Genomic DNA, 24,635 nt, shown 5'->3' on the forward strand with positions numbered 1-24,635 from the left:
GATTTTTTTTTTTAAATACCTCCTCCCAGATGCACATGTCACGATCCGGGGCGTGGGCGGCAGGATCCTTACGCAGGAACGCCGGGGCCAGGACGGATGAAACGGAACTGGCTTGGGTGGTTGGAACACTGGTGGAGCAAGCTGGGAGTGAGGCACGGGTCTCAGGTGACAGAGTCCAACAGAGGGCCAGAGGCAAGGGGCAGATCCAGGAAACAGGCACAAGGTCAGACACAGGTTCAGAGTCTAAGCGGGGCCAGAGGCAGAAGAGAAGTCCAGTCAACAAGTAGGCAAGGTCTGGGCAGGGATCAAGGCAAGAGGCAGAGTCCAGGAGAAACAGTCCAAACAAGGGCCAGAGGCAAAAGTCAAGGGGGCAAAGACAAAGCAAGGTTCAGGCATGTACCAGGTAGCAAACGGGGCAGAGGCGTGGTCAAGACAAGCAAGAGGTCCAGCTAGGCGAGGCAAAAACTGTGGTAGCAAATGGTCAGGAACCAGCTGCAGCTAGCAAAAGAGACCGTGTTGCTATGGCAATGGCTGAAGGTGAAATGCAGCTCTTATATTGGCCTTTCCTGGCAGCTCCCAGCTGTTCCATATGAGCCCACCTGGGAGTGCCTACTGGTCTGGGTCTGAACCCTGCAAGACTTTACCAGCCAGGGCTCACATCCTGCGAAGCCCTGCGGCTGGTTATATGGAAAGCTGCCACCAGATGGTGATGCAGGACAGGACAGATCCTGACAGCACACCAGCGCAAATACACAGAAACACCGGGGGGGGGCATAATTACTGTGTTGAAGGTGCGCTCCTGCGCATCGATATGGATGTATTAAAAATAATAATACACACGATTGGCATCAAAACATGCCAACAGCCAGAGAATGCCCACAATGATAGAAAGGTGTTTTTTTACCAATTCCCCCAGCCTTCTGAAGCCCCAAGCACCACCTCTCCCACTGTTCTGGGGAGTCCCCCAGCACCACAGAGTAGATTTTCTGGGGGCATGGGAGACTGTAGAAGGAGGGTGCATTGACAGAAATCATGTCCTCCCCAAATCTGTCAGCAGAAATGCTCGGCTGGATCAGAAGCCTCCTTTAGAAAGCCCTTCTCTCCATGGGAGACAAATGCTGGAGCCAACCGCCCAGAGAGCTTCGGCTATTGGGTGGTATAAAAATGTAATAAATAAATAAATCCATTACAAACTGCAAAAGCAAGCAAACATCCTGTTACTTCCCTACTTGGCTAATTCTGAAGTCAGTTTCAATTACTTTCTCATTTTGAAGTTTCCAAAAGATAAACCATATCCTCACTCGGAAATTGCTCTCAACTAGTTCCTTAATTAATTAAGAAAAATTCTAGAGGGCTTGAGGCGGAGTGGGGAGTAAGATTCAGATAAATAGTAGCTTCAAACAAGTGAATCATTCCAGTTATACTGTTCATAACAAGATTTTAAAAAAGAACTTTTCATGGATACATTCAATACTAATTGCCCTCAAAGGCATTTTAATAACATTTGTTGTGGCGGTTTTTTTTAAATATCTGGTAATAATCAAGTAATTACATGTGATCTGAAATGCAGAACAGGAGACTGATTGCTTTCTTAAATGATGCCCCAGTGAGCAACCATACAATATAATATATATTCCCAAATGAAATTAAAACATAGAATTCTCAATTCGTAGAGACATGAGATATTGGTTGAAATGTGTAAATAATATTCTAGACATTTATATCCAAGAACATAATATAAATCCAGAGTAAGATCTGGAGTACCGCCAACAGGTGTACATGGATGAACTTCCTGAAAAGTTGTGATTCTTCAAGATATGGACCATACATCTGATACCTGCAGGGGTTCTGCTGTTAACTTCAACGAACAACTTATTGAACTTATTTAGCCCCTTAAAATGTGGATACACTTCCTAATATTATTCATGAAGAAAAAGCCTAACAGATGATAAATTTCCACACAGCTCTTTATAGATGGACATCCTGCTTTTCAAACACATCCTCAACGTAACTTTTGAATTGGTATTCAAATATCTAATAAAAGCTATAGCATGAATAGCTTAACTGCTTATTTAATGTGTTTCCCTGTAAACAACCTATCTGTATAATGTGGTACTGAACTGCGGACTGGTGGCTGTACCTAAGCTTCTTGGAATACAAATTGGTTCACATTAGAAGTTCTCCTCTGAAATAAGCATATTTGGATGCTCACACACTTCTCCCAAAAAAGCTCTGCTGTACCTTTCAGCTTCTAACAAGAAAAGCTATTTCCCTGAATTAGATTTAAAAGCAAATAAAAGCCATAGGACTGTAAATCTACAGGAAAAATAGAAATATTCCTGAATACATTAATAAAGAAAAATGTAACTCAGCGCACAATTCAGTTCCAAATGGCACAAGGTAGAGTTGTAGGGATAAACCATAGCAGCATGACATGGAAGGACCATATGGAAGGACCTCTACATTTTGCTCCATAGCTTCTAAAAATTACATGGTAAATAAGCACATTTTAAGAGTTGCACAGTAAACATACATATCACTCCTTGCAGTCCAAATTCTTATACTAAAATATTGATACTTACAGATAACAATAGTTTTATAAAAGTCAACTAGAAACAAGAGTGTTTAGTATACAATTATATACCATAGAACCATATTTACAACACTTTAAGAGAGTGAGTGTGGATGGGCATGATTCTGCACAAACCTTTCTAAACAAACATATCTAGAGGGAGCCATAAAGCTTCCCAAATAGTACTGGACACAGACACACAAACCAGCGCCCCTTTGTACAGCCTCTTGATCCTGTGAAGGATTCGGACAGCTTGAAGCCACAGCAGCTAATTGGAACACATCAAGCCCCTTTTAAGGTGCTGTAATTTGAAGGGCTTCCTCCCTGCATGGTGTTTTTATGTTCCTCCTCCTATTGACCACCCCCAGCTTCTGTTTGTGAGCCAGGATTGTATCCTGCCTGTTTCCCACATTCTGCTTTTCCAAGCACCTAGATTGTGGTGCTAGGTACATTATCTTCTCTCTTAAAATCAAACTTCTAGTTGTTGTGAGATGTGAGTGTATGTTTCACCCTATGCTGTTTTGTGAACATTCACAGAGAGTCACGTTTCATCTCAACCCTGAACCAACTTTTGCATAACTCCAGGAAGTGTCTTAACGATCCACACAACCACTAACATTTCACCTAAGCATGATTATTTCATTCACCAGTGCCACGCTGCTTCAACTATAACATTAGCCAGTGTGGTACCATAGCCAGAGTTGAGAATAGCCCAAGCTCAAAGTACCTGAAACTAAGCCCAATAAGCACAATAGTGCATCACTATTCCTTCAACTCCATATAATTTATGTATGTATGTATGTATTACATTTAGATCCCGCCTTTTTTCCTCCAAGGCAGCGTACAGAATACTCCTCATCCTCTGCATTTTACCCTCACAACAACAACCCTGTGAGGTAGGTTGGGCTGAGAGTCTTGTGACTGGCCCAAAGTCACCCAGTGGGTTTCCATGGCCAAGTGGAGACTAGAACCCGGATCTCCCAACTCCAAGTCCAACCACTTTAGCCACTACACCACACAGGCTCTAGTGTGCATCATAAGCAGTATGACACGCACTAAGAAAATATAAGGAGTCGCATAATTTCCCTGCTCTGGCCAAGCAAAGTCGGAGAAAAGGGGGACCTAAAGCACAGATGCCCTCTGAACACGGAAAGACGTCTGTCTCAACTTGAAAGGACCTACCCCTCTGCTGAATTGCCAGGGAATGAGTTCTCTTCTCAGCTTGCACCCCTTCTAAATATTCCAGGATACACATTTGAATGTTCAGCATTAAATTTTGTGTAAAATAGATATAGTTCTATCCCTTTACTTACTTCAGTTAATTTTTGTATTTATATCCTGCCTTTCTTCCACAATGGAACTTAGAGCAGTGTACCTAAAGTTCATAGATGGACTCTCATCCAGCTACTGACTACACCAAGATTTGCTTAGCTTCAGCAAGGCCTTGGTTACTTAAGATGACTGGTCTTTCGGTAAATGTAAAGAAAAACATATAGGCAGTATACTACCAAAGGGTTCATTGTGAAGTAAAGCTGCCTCCGCTTCCTAATATTTTGAACAAGGAGTGCAAAGACATTGTGATTACCATTGCACACAGGTAGGTAGCACTTACTTTTCAAATTTTATTATAATGGGTGGATAGCCCAACGAAAACATCAAGCCAGTGTGTGGCAATTGTGAAAAGGACAAATTCATTATGAAAGGGCCTGGAAATGAAATTGCCAAAATCGTAAAGCCTTTATACAAATCATTTCGTGCTTGTGGGCTTTGCATAGGCATCTTGACTGGCGACTGTGAGAAACACTATGTTGGACTAGGTAACCCTTTGGTCTGATCCAGCAGGGATCTTATCTAAGGTTTTGGCATTTTGCCTTAACTTATGCTCTCAACGTTTACCCTCAATTCTCCCCCCGCCATAACATTTGTTGCCGGCTTACACTTGTCTCCATAACACTGGCAACGAATGCTAGCAATGTTACAGGACAAACATACGATGGGACAGATCAGCTTGGTCAGCTAGTACACAGCTTCTTGACATCTTTACAAGGCAATATTTTCCAGATATTTTACTGCAGAAGTTAAGATAAAAATGCCACTAAAATACAAATTATTCAGGAAAGGGTATATTATAACACACATCAAAGCCAGCCAATTGCAATTCATCTCTCTCATCCGTTTACTGTACGAAAGGAGGAAACTAACAAGGCTTTAAGTGTCAGGATAATTTTGAACAATTCAAAGCTACATTAACCATCCTTAGCAGTGCTTTCCGTTTCAAAAGTATATAATCCATTACTCACTATAAATAAAGACCTGGACTATTTCTTCTTGAGTGTCTGATTTAAGTATATGTATCAGAAAACCAAACATTTCCACTTAGACGTAGCAAAGTCTTTTTTGTACTACTTTTAAAACATTAATAATGAAGTCTGATTTCATCATAACACACGCTATCATCTTATTTTCTGAAAAATTGAAAAAATTGAAAAAATGTGCAGAAAAAATGGGTTATGGAAATTTTTACTTTAACATGATGAATAAAATATTTAAGACAAGGAGTTCAGATATTTACTTCTCCAAATGAGTTCTAAAAACTATGTACAGTATCAGATTATTACAATTTCTGTGCACGGAGGACAAGAGCAAGTCCTACGTTGCAAACTGAGACTACAACTCTCAAATGCAAGAGCAAGATGCATTTCTTCCTCTAGGGGGCACTGCCATTGAAGCAGTGACCAAAAGTGATAGTGATAGCTACAGGTCAAGAAATGAGTCTGAATAAATTTAATGCATATTCATAAAATCTTGGTCCCCCCAACACACTTTTTCTCAGTTCTTTTTATGGGAATGGGTACTTGATGTCTGCTTGACACTGTGGAGGACTAGCGGAGACATAAATAATTTTCTTTGTTACTAATGTTAATAGTTTCTTCTGTTGTTCTTGTTTTTAATTGTTTTTTGCCTGCTCCTCATAAACTGGCAAAACCAAACAGGTTCCTTACAGTTCAGGAGCTTGTAGCTCTATTTGTTACCGCAAAAAAAAGTAAAAAATTTAAAAAGTAAATTCAATTTGAAATAATTGCTTGAATACACTGTACTTTTAATATAACAAATGTAATAATTGTATGCCAAACCAACTTGACCATAATTACATTTGATGTTCCTGAAGTAACAAATTGACTTTCAATCTGTAAAAAGTGCTAATATTGCATTTTATTTTATTTTTTCCAAAAAAAATATTCCTTTTTCCTCAGGACAAAATGGGGGAAATGTTTTTTCCCCCATGGATTCAAATTTGGCCCTGAAGCAGTGTGAATGCTCCAAAGTGATAGTCTAAAGGAATAAAGGCTCAAGTTCAAAAAGTCTAAGAAATACCATTACGTGATTACAAACACACATGTGTAATAACAAGCAAAATGAGTGTAAACACTTAATTCTACAGCCAAACATTGATATAGTTTAGCTGTTGAAAATACAACAAATCATAGAATCATAGAATAGCAGAGTTGGAAGGGGCATACAAGGCCATCGAGTCCAACCCCTTGCTCAATGTAGGAATCCACCCTAAAGCATCCCTGACAGATGGTTGTCCAGCTGCCTCTTGAAGGCCTCTAGTGTGGGAGAGCCCACAACCTCCCTAGGTAACTGATTCCATTGTCATACTGCTCTAACAGTCAGGAAGTTTTTCCTGATGTCCAGCTGGAATCTGGCTTCCTGTAACTTGAGCCCGTTATTCCGTGTCCTGCGCTCTGGGAGGATCGAGAAGAAATCCTGGCCCTCCTCCATGTGACAACCTTTTAAGTGTTTGAAGAGTGCTATCATGTCTCCCTTCAATTTTCTCTTCTCCAGGCTAAATATGCCCAGTTGTTTCAGTCTCTCTTCCTAGGGCTTTGTTTCCAGACCCCTGATCATCCTGGTTGCCCTCCTCTGAACACGCTCTAGCTTGTCTGCGTCCTTCTTGAATTGTGGAGCCCAGAACTGGACGCAGCATTATTATTATTATTATTATTATTATTATTATTATTATTATTATTTATTGCATTTTTATACCGCCCAATAGCCGAAGCTCCCTGGGCGGTTCACAAAAACTAAAACAATTCAAAGTATAAAACAAACAGTATAAAAACATGATATAAACGGATTAAAACATATACAGCCATGTTTTTAATCTGCTTTCCTACTTACCTCAGGTTGACTAGAAATATTCAGAATCAGCGCCCACAACTCAGCTCGTAGCAAATTTGGACATCCCTGCCGAACGTATTGTTGAGCTGCTGCACTATCCCGTTCATTTAGAACTATAAGAAACGTAGATGTTAATATACATAACCAGCATACAAACACATTTCAAGTTTATATATTTAACATTTCACTTCACCTTGTTTCTAAAAGCTGATTTAAGATGGCTGTCGAATGTAGCTCCATCACATTGACTAAACTCAGACTTCTCCATCTGGTGCTCTCCAGAGTACATTGAAGTACTGATTTAAGAATAAAAAATATAGTTTTATACCACCAAAGCTCCACTCTCCCTTTTTCCCTTGCTCTCCAGATTTGTTGGACTACAACTCCCATTGTCCCCAGCCAGCACACTCATTGGCCAGGGTGGCTGGGGATGACGAGAGTTATAAGCCAACCTATCTAGAGGGCACCAGGTTGAGGAAGGCTGGCTTAAATTATTGGTGGCTACTAACTGCTCTGAAGGTCCTGAAATCTCTATTGCTCTTGAGAAATTGTACTGATCCCACATCCAGAAAGCCAGCAGAGTTTCTCTCACAAATATTATTTTTTTGTGATGGAAGAACTCTTCCCTTCACTTGAAATTTCTGGTTTACTTCCCTTTCTTGAAAGAAAATGTACAGGCACAACATGGAGATATACTTTTTAAAAAAACATTTTCCCTTTTCATCTTGTGTAGAGACTAATAAAACAAGGACTGCACTTTAGCACTATGGGTGTTGAAACCAATCAATAAGCCTTCATTTTACTACCTGTTAAGTTTTCTATGTGGCCTTCCCAAACCACAGACTGTATACCGAAGATATGACATTTCCTCAAGAGCAAAGGCTCTTCTCTCTTCACTAACAAATAGCTGCACTGCCATTATCAACAAATATTTCTCCATTACCTTTATACACCATTTTTTGACTCCATTTTACAATATTTTAAAAAGGTATTTGAACTTCTTCTTTACCCTCTTAATATTTTAGCCCTCATTATGGGGTATATTTCTGTTGCAGCCCATTTCTCCCTAACATCCTATCACTTATTCGTCCGTAAGTATTTTGTAATCAGTTAAAGAAAGACTATACCATTGTCCTCTTAGCGTTAAAGCACGATTTCTAAACATAGGGCATGTCTAACCCAGCCATTAAATCCAAGCTGGTCTCATGTGGGTTCCTGTGCGTCCATATGATGCACAGGGAATCCCAGGGACAAGCAGGGATGGCTACAGGCTTTACACGGGATATCGGGAACCGCGGAAAACCTGATGTTTCCCACGGTTCCGGAAGTATCCCGCAGATGGTGTGGCCGCCGCTCCCACCTCTTCCTTTCCTCCCCACGTGGAAATGGGCACAGAGCTGTATGGGGAGGCTCCGTGCCCATGGGGGGATAGCAGGTTTTTTTAATAAAAGCAAAACAAAACCTTACTTTTGCGGGGGAGCGCAATTGTACTCTGTCTCCCGTTTTTAAAAAAAATTGGCAGCCCCAACATCCCTCTTACCTTCCAGGACGTTGCACAGCCATCAAGACACTGGGGGAGGATCGCGGAAGCAGGTAAGTCCACAATCTTCCCTCCTCCCTCTCCCTACAAGCCTACATACATTGGGCTGCCTGTCCCCCAACTGTCAGCACCCTTAGGCATCTATTTATTTATTGCATTTTTATACCGTCCAATGTATAAAAGCTCTCTAGGTGGTTTTAAAACCATGAAGACAATTCAGGTATAAAACAAACAACACTATAAAACAGTATCACCATTTTTCTTGAGAAACAAAGAATCTTCAGCTTAATGGTGTACAACTGTGCAACAATACAACTGTTGTACTAAATATGAGAAGAATTTGACAGTGATCCGTTGACTTAAAGGAAACTACTAATTTATACCTAGTAGACTGTGGGTTCTGGTACAGACCAGACTGATGTCGGGTACGATCAAAAAGGTGGCAGAGCAGCATTTAAATTGATTTCTAGGGAAGCATCTGGATCAGGATGACACATCCCTAAGGGATGGTGTAAACGTTCCAAGTCAGCTAAACGACCATAGAGTTGAATTTAACAAGCCTACAGAAGACACTGTAGGCATTTGAGGAGCAAAGGGGAAATTGCACTTGATAAAGGACTTTTGGGGGAAGGAAGTTGTCCGTGCTAGAGAACATCCTATTTCAAAACATGGAGAACTGCTACCAGTTAGTAGAAACAATACTGACCTAGATGGATCAATAGTGGTATATGACAACTTCCTATGAGACGGACAGCCAAGCCCGGTATAAATAATTGGAACCAGTTGCTAACATGCAGTTATCTTCTACCCAGCAACTGAACTCAGGAACCGACTGTAGGTAAAGATTGAGGTATGGCTAACTTGGCTGTGAAAATCTGAATAAATACCCCAGATTACCAGAAAAATGGTGCAAAAATATCAAATCTACCAGGCACGTCTCTCAATTCCTGTATTTTTATCTTACAAGTGATTAAAATATAGCATTAAATAAGTTTGTTCTTTCTCACATAGAACAAATACACCATATAGACAGCTGGATAAAAAAAAAAAAACCAATCATCTCCATTTGAAATATCCACTGCAAGCCTCAGTTTAATAAAGAGGGGGTTTGATCCTGCAAATTTTTACTCCACAATGCACCTTTAAAGCATTTACCTTCTTTTCTTCTTTCTAACATTTGAAGCACAAAATGAAAATTCATAGAATCATAGAATAGTAGAGTTGGAAGGGGCCTATAAGGCCATCGAGTCCAACTCCCTGCTCAATGCAGGAATCTACCTTAAAGCATACCTGACTGGTGGTTGTCCAGCTGCCTCTTAAAGGCCTCTAGTGTGGGAGAGCCCACAACCTCCCTAGGTCACTGGTTCCATTGTCGTACTGCTCTAACAGTCTGGAAGTTTTTCCTGATGTCCAGCCGGAATCTGGCTTCCTTTAACTTGAGCCCGTTATTCCGTGTCCTGTACTCTGGGAGGATCGAGAAGAGACCCTGGCCCTCTTTTATGTGACAGCCTTTCAAGTATTTGAAGAGTGCAAATACTTGAAAGTATTTGCATTCTTCAAATACCTTGTTCCACAAAGTATAGGCAAAGCTACACTCGAGCAGTAAATCAGAACAGTGACGGTAGAAATCCCATCATGGATGTGTGGGGTTTTTTTCCTGCTGCTTCTTGGCAAGATTCAAACAAACCAAAAATAAATTACTGGGGCTATAGGCCAAGCTAATACTTGGCATTCACTGGCTAAGCAAGTGACATGAATGTTAAGGCTATCCAATTAGCAGCAAGTCAAAGATAACTCAATAGCAACAGATGCCTCATTTAAAGGCTGCTTAGGATCATGAAGGCTTCGGTGTAATTTTGATTCCAGTCTCAAATAACCAGGAAATGTCGGGAAATAATAAAACTGAAGCTCTTCTTGAAAAGTTTACAAGGAAAGGATAAAACCTTTAGTTAATAAGTTGGCCTAATTTGTTGCTTATGAGCCACACAATGAGCTTATGACAGAGTACAAATCACAATTCCCAGTGTATTACGCTTTTGCACCTCTTTGTCACTTACCAAAGACCTTCTAGATCTTCACATATTTTTCCTCCTTTCCTCTTCCTTTTGTGCATTTAATATTCCATGAAAAATGACCCACCAGCTTTCGTATAATCCTATGTAATGTAAAAGCTTCAAGGAACTGAGGAATATAAGCCATTTCAACAATGGCTTGATACAAATCTGAAGTGCTGCTAACAAATCAAGGTGGTCACTGATTTCCAGATGGCCTATTCAATATCTGAAGCGATTGTCTACTCAGGAACAGATTATTATGGGTTTTCTCCTATCTTCCAGAAGCAAAACAAAAATTCATTGCTGCCATACTGTCTTTTGATATGGTTTAAGATAAACCATGCCCACTAGCAGCATTTACTGTAATGTGTGACTCTGTCCTAGGAGGGAGGAAAACACTGTACAATGGTTGGGGGAATATAAGTAATCTATGATATCAATACATCAGTTTCAAAACTGAAAGAAGGGTTTTCTCTAGTTTTGTATGAGATTCCCCAAAAATTTCTAGGAACCTGCCATTAAAGATCATTTAGAAACAAATGCCTTTCACCTTCAGGTGTCACCCTCATAAGTACTGGAAGAATGCAAGTTCACTAACAAACTTCCCAACAAGCTCAGACTCATTCTTCTAGAACTTCAATAGGCTTTCATGTTGCTGAGAAAATGCTGTTCTGAGCTCCATGTAGGGATGTCAGGATATAAAATGTAAGAACCAATGGAACAAACAAAAAATAAAGTATGTTAAATAGATCATCTTTTTTAAAAATGTATTATCTTCATAGTAATATGAAAAAATAGTTTGGCAAAGCAAAGTTTGGAAAGCAAAACATTTATTTAGGTAAAAGCAGCAAAGAGTATTGTGGCATCAAATATATTTGTTTGTTTTTCCTAACAGACTGACAAAGCTACCTTTGGCATTTATTTAGGAACTCAGGAAACAGATGGATGGCAACCAAGGAGTTGCACTGAAAAAAGGGGTGGGGATATATGGGGATAATATATTGGGGATAAGAATATGGGCTGAAAGGAATATGGGTTGTTTTGAACGGAGAAGGATCCCGACGAGGCAGTCATGAAGACGGTCGAAAAACTGGGGAATCTGGGCGGGGACCCTCCTGCACATGCGCAGTGGAGACGGGAGGGTTCCCACCCAAAATGGCTCTTAGCTATGGAAATTTCAGAGCCCATATGTGTGATGCACAGAGACCACGAAGAAGAAGAATGCAAATTATCCTGACTAAGAGTTAAATATTAAGTAAGCAGTTCATTGAGTGCATTGAAAGGAGAGGCAGAGAAAATTAATCCCTCCCACATGTGCTTGATTTCTTTTAATTAAAGGAACGGGGTTGATTTCTTTTCAACAGGTAGAATAATGACCTATTTGAAAGGAGACGGCTACACACACCATTCTGCACAGGTAGTCAGTCATGCAGGATTCATTAGGTTCTGCAGTAATGTCTAACCATTGAGTAGAATTACGTTTATATTCTTTTCTGATGCATGGACATACACTCCATTAATTCTAATGAGAGTTCTTTGTGCACAGAAGGGAGAGGAGACTCTGGTGATTTTAAAATGACATTCAAAACAGGAATTCAACTTTGGCATAAAGCTCTCTCGCTCTCTCACACACACTTGCTATTTTGCTTTTAATAAGCCAGCTGTGAAGTTCTTTATCTGGAACTCACTATTCAAAGGTGCAAGGTGTTCTGCCATTTTAAAGGTATAAGTTACATTTTATTTTATGTCATTTACAGTGCAATCCTATGCATGTTTATTCAGAGGTATGTCCCATTGTATTCAATGGGATTTATTTATTTATTTATTAAATTTATATACTGCCCCATAGCTGAAGCTCTCTGGGCGTTTACAAAAGTTAAAAAACAGTGGACATTAAAAAGTATACAAAATTTAAAACCATCAAAAAATATAAAAACAACAGTATACAGTATCCATTTTACTCTCCAGTAATTGTGTTTAGGATTACAGCCTTATTACAGTTCAGATAAGACAAAATGAAAGAAACCAGTGGTGACGCTTGCAATTTGTTACATTATTATCCAGCTCTTACCTTTTTGACCAATACGTACATGTTCATTTTCAAAGAGTTCTAAAACAGTAAGCAAGAATAGTGTTAAAAGACCAAAACTATTTCAGCTCACTATGAGAATATTTGATTTAACTATCAGAATTTCACGCTATCGTATATGCACACACTCACAATACACATGTGCAACCAAATTTATTTCAGAGCTTCTCTTAGAAAATGGCACCCATTTGTTACTCCAAATTGCATTTTGAACTATAGGAACGTGACAAAAAAAGCAATCTGAAGCAAAAGATGTTGTTGTTTAAAAGGCAAATTTTGCAGGTTCACACACACCGCACCCTCCACCTTTTAAAGCGTTTAAAAGACCAGTTTGTGACAGGGATTGTCAGAGTACTATCTGAGACCATAGCTAGACCTACAGTTTATCCCTGGATCGTCCAGGGGTCAAACCTGTTCATCTAGGTGACACACAGGGGATCCAGTGCTCAGGCAGGGGCGAACCCTGGATGACCCCAGGATAAACCTTAGGTCTAGCTGTGGCCTTAGATGGAAGATGGAATAATTTTGCTGTGTGTGTCCTTCTGATCATAGCTTTATGAAATCTATTCATATTGCTTGTTAATGTATGATTTTTAAGTAACATTTTATTGTTTCACTCTCTCTTTTTATGAGCCCCCTTAGGAAAAGAGTAATTTCGAAGTTGTGATATAAAGATCTAACATTAAAAAAAATCATTTATACTAGCAGATTTTCCAATGAACTTTCAATCTAGATTGCCCTTTACATTTATTTCACGTTCATCATAAAGACACCTCAATTGAAGTTACAGCACAACAGTAACATTATTATGTTTGTGCCAATTGTAATTTTGATGGCTATCTGGTTACTTCCATCTTATGATGGGTATTATTTCCAAATTGCCAGTGTATTGCCAACAAGGACTCCTTCCCGTAATTTAGAGAGAAGTATGTAGATAAAGAGGTAATATATTAATTTGCAGTGCAATCCTATACATGTCTGCTCAGAAGTAAGCTGCACTGAGTTCAAGGGCACCTACTTCCAGGTAAGTGTTACCTTAGGGTGCAATCCTATATGCACTTACTTGGGAGTAATGAGTATTAAACACAGTGGGGTTTATTTCTAAGTAAATGTGCATAGGATTGCTCAATTAAATAATACTTACAAGACAAAATGTTGCTTAAGACACTAACAAGTTTACTGTAGCACAAACTTTAACAATAAGCCATCCTTCATTAATCAAGATAGTCTGAGATCATATTAGTAAATTAGCACAGTTTGAATTACGCTGGAGGACAAACGTTCATGTTACAATAACATTATTAGTTTCTAAAGTATCACAACACTATTTCTTCTTGCTATTATGGATTAGCCCTCCTACATTTCAGCATTTTTTAAAAAATCAGGAGACATTTCAATAGAAAGTTAATTTAGAGCATAAGAAGAGCCCTGATGCTGGATCAGACCATCCAGTCCAGCACTCTGTTCACGCAGTGGCCAACTACCTGTTGACCAGGTACCCACAAGCAGGTCACAAGAGCAATAGCATCCTCCCACCCATGTTCCCCAGCAACTGATGTATATAGCTTACCGCCTCTGCTATTGGAGGTAGCACATAGCTACGAGATGCTAGCACAAAATAGATCATAGCACAAAACACAGGCGGGAAACACATATTTGCAAGCTATACAACATTCAATATAGAAACTTAGAATCTACACACATTATATTTAAGAAGCCCATTCTCAACAATATTTGCATGACTTCTATGGCAAGTATAGCAATTTAACATTTACTTCTATTAAAAATACTGAAAACTTTTCACATGCACACACTATACAGGGTGTCTTGTTATGGGATGTATAAAGCCTAATTCTCACTTAGGTGGGAAACATGTACCTCTTAAGGGTGTAAGTGGGAACCCATGTGATGAAATACCCATGGGAACAGGAAATCCTATATCTAGAATTACAACATGTCAGAAAGAAAGCTAGGCTAGAACCCTTTCCCCTGACAGTTAGTTCTCTATATGCAGTGACTTCTTTGTATGGACGAACACGGAGGATGTATGAGCAGTCCCTGCCTGCAGTCTGAAGTGATACAGTCCAAACTCAGCCTTACTGCCTCCGCGAGAACTGAGACTAAATGTAGAATGAGACTAAGGCCTTAGCTAGACCTAAGGTTTATCCCGGGATTGCCCTAGGGTTATCCCTGTTCATGTAAATGACACGCAGGATATCCCCGGAGCAGGCAGGGACGACCCCGGAACGATCCCGGGATAAACCTTAGGTCTAGCTAAGGCCTAAAACTCCAGAACCAAAAGATTCACATGAAGTCAATTATTCAGCCTTGTAAACCATTCAGAGAACTTCGGCTAATGGTCAGCACAGAAATTTAATAAAGAAATAAAATATATGGTATCTTTCCAATCAGACTTTTCACACTTGCATTAATGTAAATTACATTTTAAAATTCACCAACTCCTGATCAAAAGAGAGTTCCTGGAATTAGGGTGTATTTTTGGTTCCACACCTCCCACTGTCCTGACTCCCTAACACACTGCAAATAGAGACACAAGAGCCAACTTTGTATCTGGTGTTGGCAACAAAATTTACAGGAGTCCTTGTGAAAAACAATAACAATCTTTACTACATTACGTTAAACAGACACACTAACCTGGGGGCACATGTGCAGAATCATCAATATCCAGCTGGCTTGTGTTCAAGTCTAGCTCACTGAAATATTCTTTCTTAAGAAAAATAATGCACACATGAAAAAAACAACCCACAAATACTTTATTAACAACTGTGGAGATTTCTTTACATTTTAATTACTTGCCAGCAGATCTCCAAACTGCTATCAATAATATAAGCAGATAAATCCAATTTATGCAGCATCACACCATCTGACCAACAAATTGAATTTTCTGACTTAGAAGTGGGGCAAGAATTCAAAGCTGAATTGCTCAATTATACAAGCACCCTGCTAGGGTGCTTGTAAGCAGCATTGTGGCAAGCACAGCCTAGTGTACGCAGACCTCCTACCCTCTTTCTGCCCACATCCCAAGCAAACTGACACCTGCTACCCTCTCCCCATCTCTCAAAGAAAGAAAAATCCTACTGGTGGGGAACATAGTTAAGGGAGCTTAAGGTAGAGTGCTCAAAAGCATATTTGAAATGCTTAGTGAGCTTCTTCCCTGGAAGCAAAAATGCTTGCAAGTTTTTTTCTTGCTGAAGATCAAAGGGTTGAACTGGAGGCATCACTTCGAACTGGAAGTGATGCTGCCAGCTGAGAGGGGTCAGTTGATTTCACGAAGAGACAGACTTCTCATCCAGCTCTACTCTGACTAACGGCAGTTCTCCAAGCTCTTTATAATATTTTAATTGGAGACGCTGAGGACTGAACCTTGGCCCTTCTTCTTGTAAAGCACTAACCCATGGCATGTCCCATGCTGCTCAAGAAATCTGAGGTCAAGAAACAGTTAAGTATCTATTTATTTATTTAATCTGCAAGCTAAATACAAATCTGGCGTAAGATTGATAGGAACTACAGTGTAGTAATAAATGCCCCTGCCCCAGGATATTATAATCCTACTATCTCCGTTGGAAGTACAATGAAATAATGGAACACTACTTTACACATATTCTAGAAACTTCTAGAAGAAACAAAATTAGTTCCAATTGTTTACAAAGTATTTTCTTTAAAGACCCAGGCTGAAACTCTGAAGAACAGCCCTTCACAGCTGGAATTTTAAACTATACATGTATCAAATTTATTCAGTAATTCTCAAACACTGTACTCTATAAAGACAATTGTTTTAGTACCTTAAAGTTAGACAACTTATTTATTTCATATTTACTTCTTAAAAAATCTGCTTTGAAAGATAATGGATACTTACCAGTTCAGGGATATCTTTCACCTTAAGTGGAACCTGAATTAATCCCAAGTGGTTTCTAAAACTAGGTTGCTCATTGTTCTCATAATTTGGATTGCGAAGGTTCATCAATACCTTTAACAAGATCACTAAAAATGAGTATTGTATATGTACATATCAAAGAATTCAAAAGAATCTAAAACTTCAGAAGATGTCTACATTAGCATCAATATCTAAGTGATATTTTCAAAAGTTTGCCAAGCTTACTGGAACTAAGGCTCATTTCTGAATTAACATAACTATGGTTAGGAACAGAGATTGCCCTTGGGCTCGCATGCTTGCTTTCTTCTTGACTAGTTTTATGAACCATAGTTTGCTGTGATGGTTGGTGCATTTGTTTTAAATTCCGATTTGGCAAGTTTGCCAATTCAGACATTACAGCAAACTCTGGTTAACAAGAACATAAGAAGAGCCCTGATGCTGGATCAGACCAAGGGTCCATCTAGTCCAGCACTCTGTTCACACAGTGGGCAACCAGCCATTGGTCAGAGACCAACAAGGCAGGACACGGTGCAACAGCACCCTCTCACCCATGTTCCCCAGCAACTGGTGCACACAGGTTTACTGCCTCGAATACTGGAGATAGCACACAACCTTCAGGACTAGTAGCCATTGATAGCCTTCGCCTCCAGGAATTTATCCAACCCCCTTTTAAAGCCATCCAGATTGGTGGATGTGAACCCACAGAAAAGACAGGAGCAGGGAGAGGAAATACAAAGGGCAAGCATAGAACTTCCTAGTAGCAAACCATAGTTATACCTGGACTGAGCCACAGGGACTGTTCACACGTGCACAGGTGGAGGGTGGGTAGGGGAACTACAGAGCGAGGAGAGGTAGAAAAACCACAATAAGGGAGCCCATCACAGAAACTACGTGGCACCCCATAGTTCACTTACTGCTCTCCACTCAGTGGATAAATCGTGTCCTCCTGCCACTGCCGGTTATCCCGGCAGCTAGCATGGTGGGAAAAGGGATGAATTGGCTGCTCCAACTACTGGTATATAATGGTGACCATAGAGAAAGTTCGCACGCTCTAGAGTGTTGCTGGAACTGGCGGGCACTCTAGGCTGCCATCTCACTGGTCGCAGGGATTTTCCTGCAGAAGAGCCACCACAAACTATGGGGAGTCCACCAAATTACATGCAAACCACCCTCAGGGCTCATTACTCTGACAACAGAAGGTAGATAATGAGGGTGAGTACTTGACCCGTCATGGGGGTGGGGGAACACACACCCCATCACAAGCTAACCCTTCGTGGATCGTGTTTTTGGGTGATCCACTGTGGGTTAGCATGACGCCTGTACAGGCTCAATTCAAGGAAAACTAACAAAAGGATGAGCCTCCACAAAGGAAACAAAAGCAAACAGATACTTCTTCAATCAGAGGGCAGAGCCTAACAAGCCTGTGGGATTCACTTCAATGAGATATGGTGGAGGGAGCCACTAGTTTAAGCTTTTTAAAAGAATTAGACAAATGGAAGATAGATCAATTAATGGATATCTAACTCAGAGAATCAGATGTGGGGAATAACTACACCAGAAGGCTGTTGCCCGCATGCTGTACTCCTAAGTGCCCAGAGGCATTAGGCTAGACCAGATGGGCTGTGCTCTGATCCAACAAGACAACTCCTATATTCTTAAGGTCTAGGCAATTACTAGAAAAGGTACAACCTCTCCCCTGATCTCCCACTTTTAAAAAAGTATCCTATTTGGTTCATTCCGAAAAATCAAATTCCTACACTGGGGAGACAGTCCCTTAAGAAGCCTCTATTCTCTAAACTGGTGGTACATTGTTCCACAACAACAGTACCAAAGTTGCAACTTTCACCAAGGTTCATTTATCTAATGCAGCTACTGTCAATCATTTTGATAACACTCTATGATGCTGAGAAAGCATAGCATTCATGGGATCTCTAGGGCTTATGACCTGTAAGAAAAGGTCACGTTGAAAGGAAGAGTGTGTAAATTATTCACCCTGCTTCCTTTGTTCATATAAAGCACTCCAGCATATACAGGAATAATTCCTCTGAGTTTATACAGGACTATGAAAGTTTATGTAAGGAAGCCAAGCATTAAAAGGTTAACCTCAAAGAATGACAAGTGACAATAGAAAACACAGGAGGCATAACAAAACACTGTTTACTTATGCAAACTGCTTTTATAAGGTTAAATTTAGACAGATTTAATTAGCCTTGTATGCAGATAAATGTTGCTGTTGCATTATAATTCAAGCCATCAGTAAAATTAAGAAACCCAAGAACGCTTAAAGTTTAAGAGTTAGGTCTCACAAGGTAAGCGATCTACCCACATTAGCATGTGCACAATATAGTTTTCATTGATACATGCAAATTAAGATAGAGTCAACTATTAGTATTTACAATTCTAAAATGTGAAGAAATTCCTATCAATACAGGAAAATTTCTCAAATATGACACATTTGATTTACTTTTGCAACTAGCTATCCAAATGCTTGCTTTCTGTCCTGTTTTCTTGTTAGAAAAGCTAATTAAGATTTATACTGCCATATTAAAATGCTTCTTGGAAAATCAGATACCATCCGACTTCCATGCTCAAAGACTCTCAATGAATTTTGCAGACATTGTGTCTGGGTTTCCTCTGTTAATGCTTTTCTTTCGGGATTTTACTAGTTCTTTTCTATCCTCCTCCTTTGTACAGGTAGCTTGCTCACTGGCACAACCAGCTTTCCCCCCTCTTAGCTGTCCACAGAAGAGCTCTTTGACTTCTGAATCCATCATGAGAAAGGCCAAACAGTACAGCAAGCACATATGACTGTAAAAGGCTTCAGTTTGCCCCAATGAGCAGTACTAAAATACAGAGAAAAGGGTCCCAACAGAGACATTCCATGGTGTATTCTAGCCAGAACAAAGTACTTGAGGATATGGGGTTTTAAACTGTAATGGAAACCCTGCAGACCCCTTAAAAAACATATCAAGGGTTTGCCAATAACAAAGCTTCAGTAACACGGAAGATTTCCTGAAAAGCAACTTTCCAACACAACTTATCTTCCCCTGCAATGCGTAGCAACAATGTGCCATGTCTCAAACTAAAGAAGTCACAGGATTGTATTGAAGATGATCTTAAGTCCAATTCATTAATCCATTGGCTCAAATGGCCCACTCTTGAGAAATATATTAATAATATTAATAATAATAATATATTTATTTATTTGTTACCCGCCTCTCCCTCTGGATTGAGGTGGGGTACAACACAAATAAAAACATCATAAAATACATACAACTAATTCAAACATTTAAAACCAGTGCATCATTAAAAGCAGCACACCATTAAAAAAGGCATCTTAAAATTCAACTGGGTACGACTGCCGGAAGAGATCAGCTTTTATGGCTTTCTTAAATTCCGGAAGACTGTTAAGTTGATGAATCTCTCCCGGCAGGCCATTCCACAATCTGGGAGCGGCAGAAGAAAAGGTCCTCTGGGTAATAGTTGTCAGCCTTGTTTTTGTTGAACTGGAGTAAATTCTTCCCAGAGGACTTGAGTGTGTGGGGCGGATTGTACGGGAGAAGGCGATCCCGCAGGTAGCCTGGACCCAAACCATGTAGGGCTTTAAAGGTGATAACCAAGACTTTATACTTCGCCCGGAAACTAATTGGCAGCCAGTGAAGAGATTTTAAGACTGGTGGAGAGACTTGAGCAAAGATCTATACATAAGTAATAGAAGGTCAGACTAGGGTTCTTTACAATTACCTCAAGAAAATCTTTAGGTGCATAAACAGGCCGGAAGAGACTTAGATCTGAAATTAGATCAGATAAACTTATTTAATTAAAAGTATCAACAGATTGTTTCCAGTTCATATAATTTTGTAGTTTTTCCATCTGTACATTTTTACAGGTAATAACTGGAAAGCTTCATATTTGCTCAAAACAATGTACATTGGGAACATACACTTACTGCTCCAAAACATGCTTCAAATGTATCAAAGTTTATGACAAATTATTATGTATTTCTATGATCAACATTTATATACTGCCTTATCTGCTAAAAAAATCAAAGTAAATTATAATAATTTAAAACAATAAAACCTTAAAACAGTGAAAACAAGATTAAAAACAGTAAAAACATTAGAACTTTAGAATTACACATTTTAAAAAGCTAACTTGAAACAATTCATTTTACATTGAGAGAGTGGCAGCCAACCATCGTTCTTGAGGGAGCGCATTCTATAGTTTGAGGGCAACACAGGAGACGGCCCTCTCAAACATGCCCAACAAATTGGATTCTGCGGGTACTGGTGCCCTCAAAAGGGCCTCTCCTTCAGATCTTAATACCTGTGTGGTTCATAGCAAGATAGCCAAGTCCCTTAGATAGCCAAGTACTAAACCATTTAGGGCTTTAAAGGTTAAATCCAACACCTTGAATTGTGCCTGGAAAGCAGCTGGCAACCAGTGCAGATATTCAGAACAAGTGTAATCTGCTCCTGATACTGTGCACCAATTAGCAGCCTAGCTGCTGCATTTTGCACCAATTAAAGCTTCCGGATACTCTTCAGGGGTAGCCCCACAAAAATCACACTGCAATAGTCTAAACGAGATGTAACCAAGACATGGATAACTGTTGCCGGGTCAGATCAATTCAAGAAAGGTTACCACTGGCGCATCAAGCGTAATTCTGCAAACTAAGTCCTTGCCACTGTCGCCACCGGAAGGTACAAGAACAGTGTAGGATCAAGGAAGTCTCGCAAGCTATGGACCTGATCCTTCAGGAAGAGTGCAGCTCTTTCCAGAATAAGTTGAATCCCATTCTACTTACCAACAACACTTCCATTTTGTCATTTACTCTGTCTTGACAAGTTAAACAGTCATATTATTGATAGATCTATATATTACAATGGGTTGCATAAAGCTAATGCAGAATCATCAAATACACAAAACTTTCAAATCAATATAGATAAAATCTTGCCTTTTCTCACTTGATACTTTTTGTCCAATCAATTTGCCTTTTGGGGGCAAAGTAACAGAGCAGCCTCCCCAACCTGGTGCACTCCAGATGTTTTGGACAACTCCCAGCAACTGTCAGGAATCCTCAGTAGTCTAAAACATCTGGAGGATATGAAACTGGAGAAGGCTGCTACAAAGCACGAGGGGGGCTTCCCAGGTCCAGGTATTCCTGGAGGAAACTGATTGTCTAATTCCTTATCAGTCTGGTTTCCAGCCTAGGTTTGGGACTAAAACTGCCTTGGTCCAACTAGTAGAATATTTGTGCCATAAAATTTATAAGGGGAGTGTGGTTCTGTCAATTCTCCTGAACCTCTCAGCAGCTTTTGATACCATCAAGCACACAGCATCCTTCCGGGCCATAACTTCAAAAATGCTTTAAATATAACATTTGATACGTTTGCACACACATGTTGCACGGGTGTAGTACAAATATCTATATGGTTTTAATTTGCATAAATCAGGACTGACATACCTGGCTCATCTGTTCCCATTTCATTCCATTTATTTAGAAGTTCTTTTTGCTCATTCACTGACCTCTGTCAATCATAAAAAGCAGTAGAATAAAATGGCTTTACAATAAAGCAATCAAAATAAAACAAACATAAGGCTCCATTAATTAGCATTTAATAACATGTCGAATTTTTAAAAAAACAATTCTTCCCCCTTCCGATATATTAGGCCTAGACATGCCTAATGATTAACTTCACAGAAAAAAAGGAGTTAATAAAGCTACCTTTTGTGCCAACGGAATGCCAAGTTCTGTGCACATGCTATTTAGACTCTTCAAAATGCGTTTTTCCCAATTTCCCTGCAACGGATGACAAAAATCAGCATAGCACTTCCATCTTCCCTTTTACGTATCATCCATAACAGTTCATGAGCTGATATATTAGGACTAGCCACGGTTTACTGTACATTTTGCTTCTTTTAAAATCTACTTTAAAGTGTTTTATTCTGATTTTATTTTATTTTATCTTGTACACCGCTCTGAAATTTTCAATGGGGAGCGGAATATAAATATTGTAAATAAATAAAATAAATAAATAATTAGCTTGTTTCTGTGGGTTTTTTTTTTTTAGTTTGAATCTTAAAATGGCATGGTATGGGTCATATTTGTTCAAACAAGCACCTTACCCACTGCCCAGCTACCACCAAACTGTCTTGCTGGGGAACACATAAGGTGATGGCAGGCTGGACGGGCCCAGGTTACTGTTTCAGATTGCTACTGATATTGGTTTAACATATAGTTTCACAAAAAGCCTCCAAGGAGTAATTGTGGGTTATCATGTTGTCTGCCGGGAATTGGCCTATTTGGCCAAAATGACCCACTCCGAAAGCCAACAGTCTGCAGAGTGAGTTGTTTAACCCATCATGGGTTATCGTGTCCTGTGGTGGTCACAGTGGGTTATTTCGGTTGCCTACAGAGTGCCTTGGCAAGAGCGGTCAAAACTGCTGCCACCGCTGGCAGATCTGCCCTCACCCTAACCCTGCCCCCAGTGGTGTGCTCTGCAACTTCCCCAAATGCCAAAAACCATTTCAGACAGGTGCTGTCAGCTGCACAGTGCCATCATTTTGTCTTGCGTCCATTGTCTCTGCCAGAGGAAGCTGTGTATGAAGTTTTGCCCCTCTCCTGCAAAACTCCATGTAGTGATAGCTACCAATCCCTTTGGGGCGAAAAGGTGTTTTCGCTCACGTGTCTTTCTCAGTGTGCAGGGTTTTCAATGGGCCTCATGTGCATCCGTGCTAGAGGAGGCTGTGTACGACGTTTGGTCCTGATCCTGCAAACTTCCAAGGGTTTATTTGTACCATCCCGGTTTTGGTGCACCCAGGTTTTTCGCTCCTTTGTGTGTAATCACGCAGGGTTTTGATGGTACCTCCTGACTTTTGCCAAGTTCTCCTTTAAATGTTAAAGCCCAAAATTTAAAGGCTGGTATAATGAATTGTCTTCATTATATTATACGACCTCTCAAACAAAAAGCCCCTGATGATGCCTAAACAGTTGAATAGATGAAGTAATACAATTTGGTAGAGTTCTGTAAATTTGTTCCTCACAATCCTGTAAGACTGTTCATTTTTTATATTATACTCTTATAATAAGCCCTTCACTCCCTGGTGTTACTGCCTTATCTTTGGGTACTACCATGAAATGAGACACAAACAATCTGATTACACTTGTGGAGTGTGATCCTAAACATGGTTACTTGGACAAGTGCCAGAGAGTTCAATCTTATTAAGCTAGGGATTTCAGTCTTAATATCCTGTATATACTACTAATAAACTCGTCCTCCAGATATTTTCCCATATGTGGTCAAAATGGCACCATCCACAGACAAGAGGGAGGTATTAGAGGGCTCAGGTGAACCCCAAGGTTTGCAGAAGTACAAACAAATATTGGGGGGGGGAGTCAGGTAGTGATGGAATGAAAGAAGGCATAGCTAGAATGCTGAAAGAAGTACTCCGCACTGCAATATTTTGCTGCAGGTCCCACTTGTATTACAAACTGAGTGAAAACCCTCCCATCAGAAAAGGTACAAAAAAGGTATACGTCAATACTCCAATACAAACAATATGATCACAGCAGACCTGGGCTTTCCTCATATAAGCCAAAGATTCCTTTATGTGTTCAGGAGGTGCTGATGGATGGCACGGTAAAGGAAAACTTGAAGGAAAAGAACAAAAACAAGTAGGTTTTAGTGCATGTATGTTTTGGATCCACTCTTCAGGGTAAATCCTTGAAGATCAATTTTCCCCATCACCATAATAATTCTCAGAGACACTAATTACATATCTATGGGAAGGCAGTCCAAAAGGGATGATGAATTAACTGCCAACTTTGAATTACACAAAATGTGTCATTTATTACTTAGTATATAACACTGTTTACTGGGCATATTTATGACATTTAAAGCAATCCTATGCAAGTTTACTCTGAAGTAAGACCTACTTTGTTTAGTGGAGTAAGCATGTATAGAATTGCAGCCTCAAAAGTCTGAATCCTTTAGTTTTATATTAACAAAAGTGAAGCAGATGCAGGATTCTTGCTTCTAGTTACCTTCAAACTGGATCAAAGCTTCAAAGAACCTTCTCTTAAAGAGCATCTCATTCCAAAAGACAAAATATTTCATAACAAGTTTTTTCCAGTTGCCCCCAAATTATTATTATTTTTCCAAAGTCCTCAGAAAAAAAAGGAGGGGAGGAGTGTCTGGATTTTTCCTTGTTTTCCTGGGCCTTTACAACTTTAATCAAAAGGCATCAAATTAAATTCTGACTTTTTTCCAACTGGAAAAAAAACTTATCTCCACATT

The 24,635-nt window shown here is 39.8% G+C and overlaps 1 protein-coding gene across 2 annotated transcripts in view; it reads right to left on the minus strand.

Moving 5' to 3' along the window:
* The window catches only part of TBC1D19 (TBC1 domain family member 19), a 79,633-nt gene that overhangs the window by 43,645 nt on the left and 11,353 nt on the right, over positions 1-24,635 (minus strand). For both annotated transcript variants that reach the window (XM_063135616.1, XM_063135615.1), the window contains exons 4-11: positions 23,914-23,989; positions 22,064-22,138; positions 21,803-21,866; positions 20,080-20,126; positions 16,318-16,428; positions 15,096-15,168; positions 12,423-12,461; positions 6,758-6,870 (exon numbers count right to left, since the gene is read on the minus strand). In XM_063135616.1, the coding sequence (XP_062991686.1) occupies positions 6,758-6,870; positions 12,423-12,461; positions 15,096-15,168; positions 16,318-16,428; positions 20,080-20,126; positions 21,803-21,866; positions 22,064-22,138; positions 23,914-23,989 (598 nt within the window). The remainder of the gene's footprint in view (positions 1-6,757; positions 6,871-12,422; positions 12,462-15,095; positions 15,169-16,317; positions 16,429-20,079; positions 20,127-21,802; positions 21,867-22,063; positions 22,139-23,913; positions 23,990-24,635) is intronic.

This window comes from Elgaria multicarinata, chromosome 10 (assembly GCF_023053635.1).
Source record: "Elgaria multicarinata webbii isolate HBS135686 ecotype San Diego chromosome 10, rElgMul1.1.pri, whole genome shotgun sequence".
Taxonomy (NCBI): domain Eukaryota; kingdom Metazoa; phylum Chordata; class Lepidosauria; order Squamata; family Anguidae; genus Elgaria; species Elgaria multicarinata.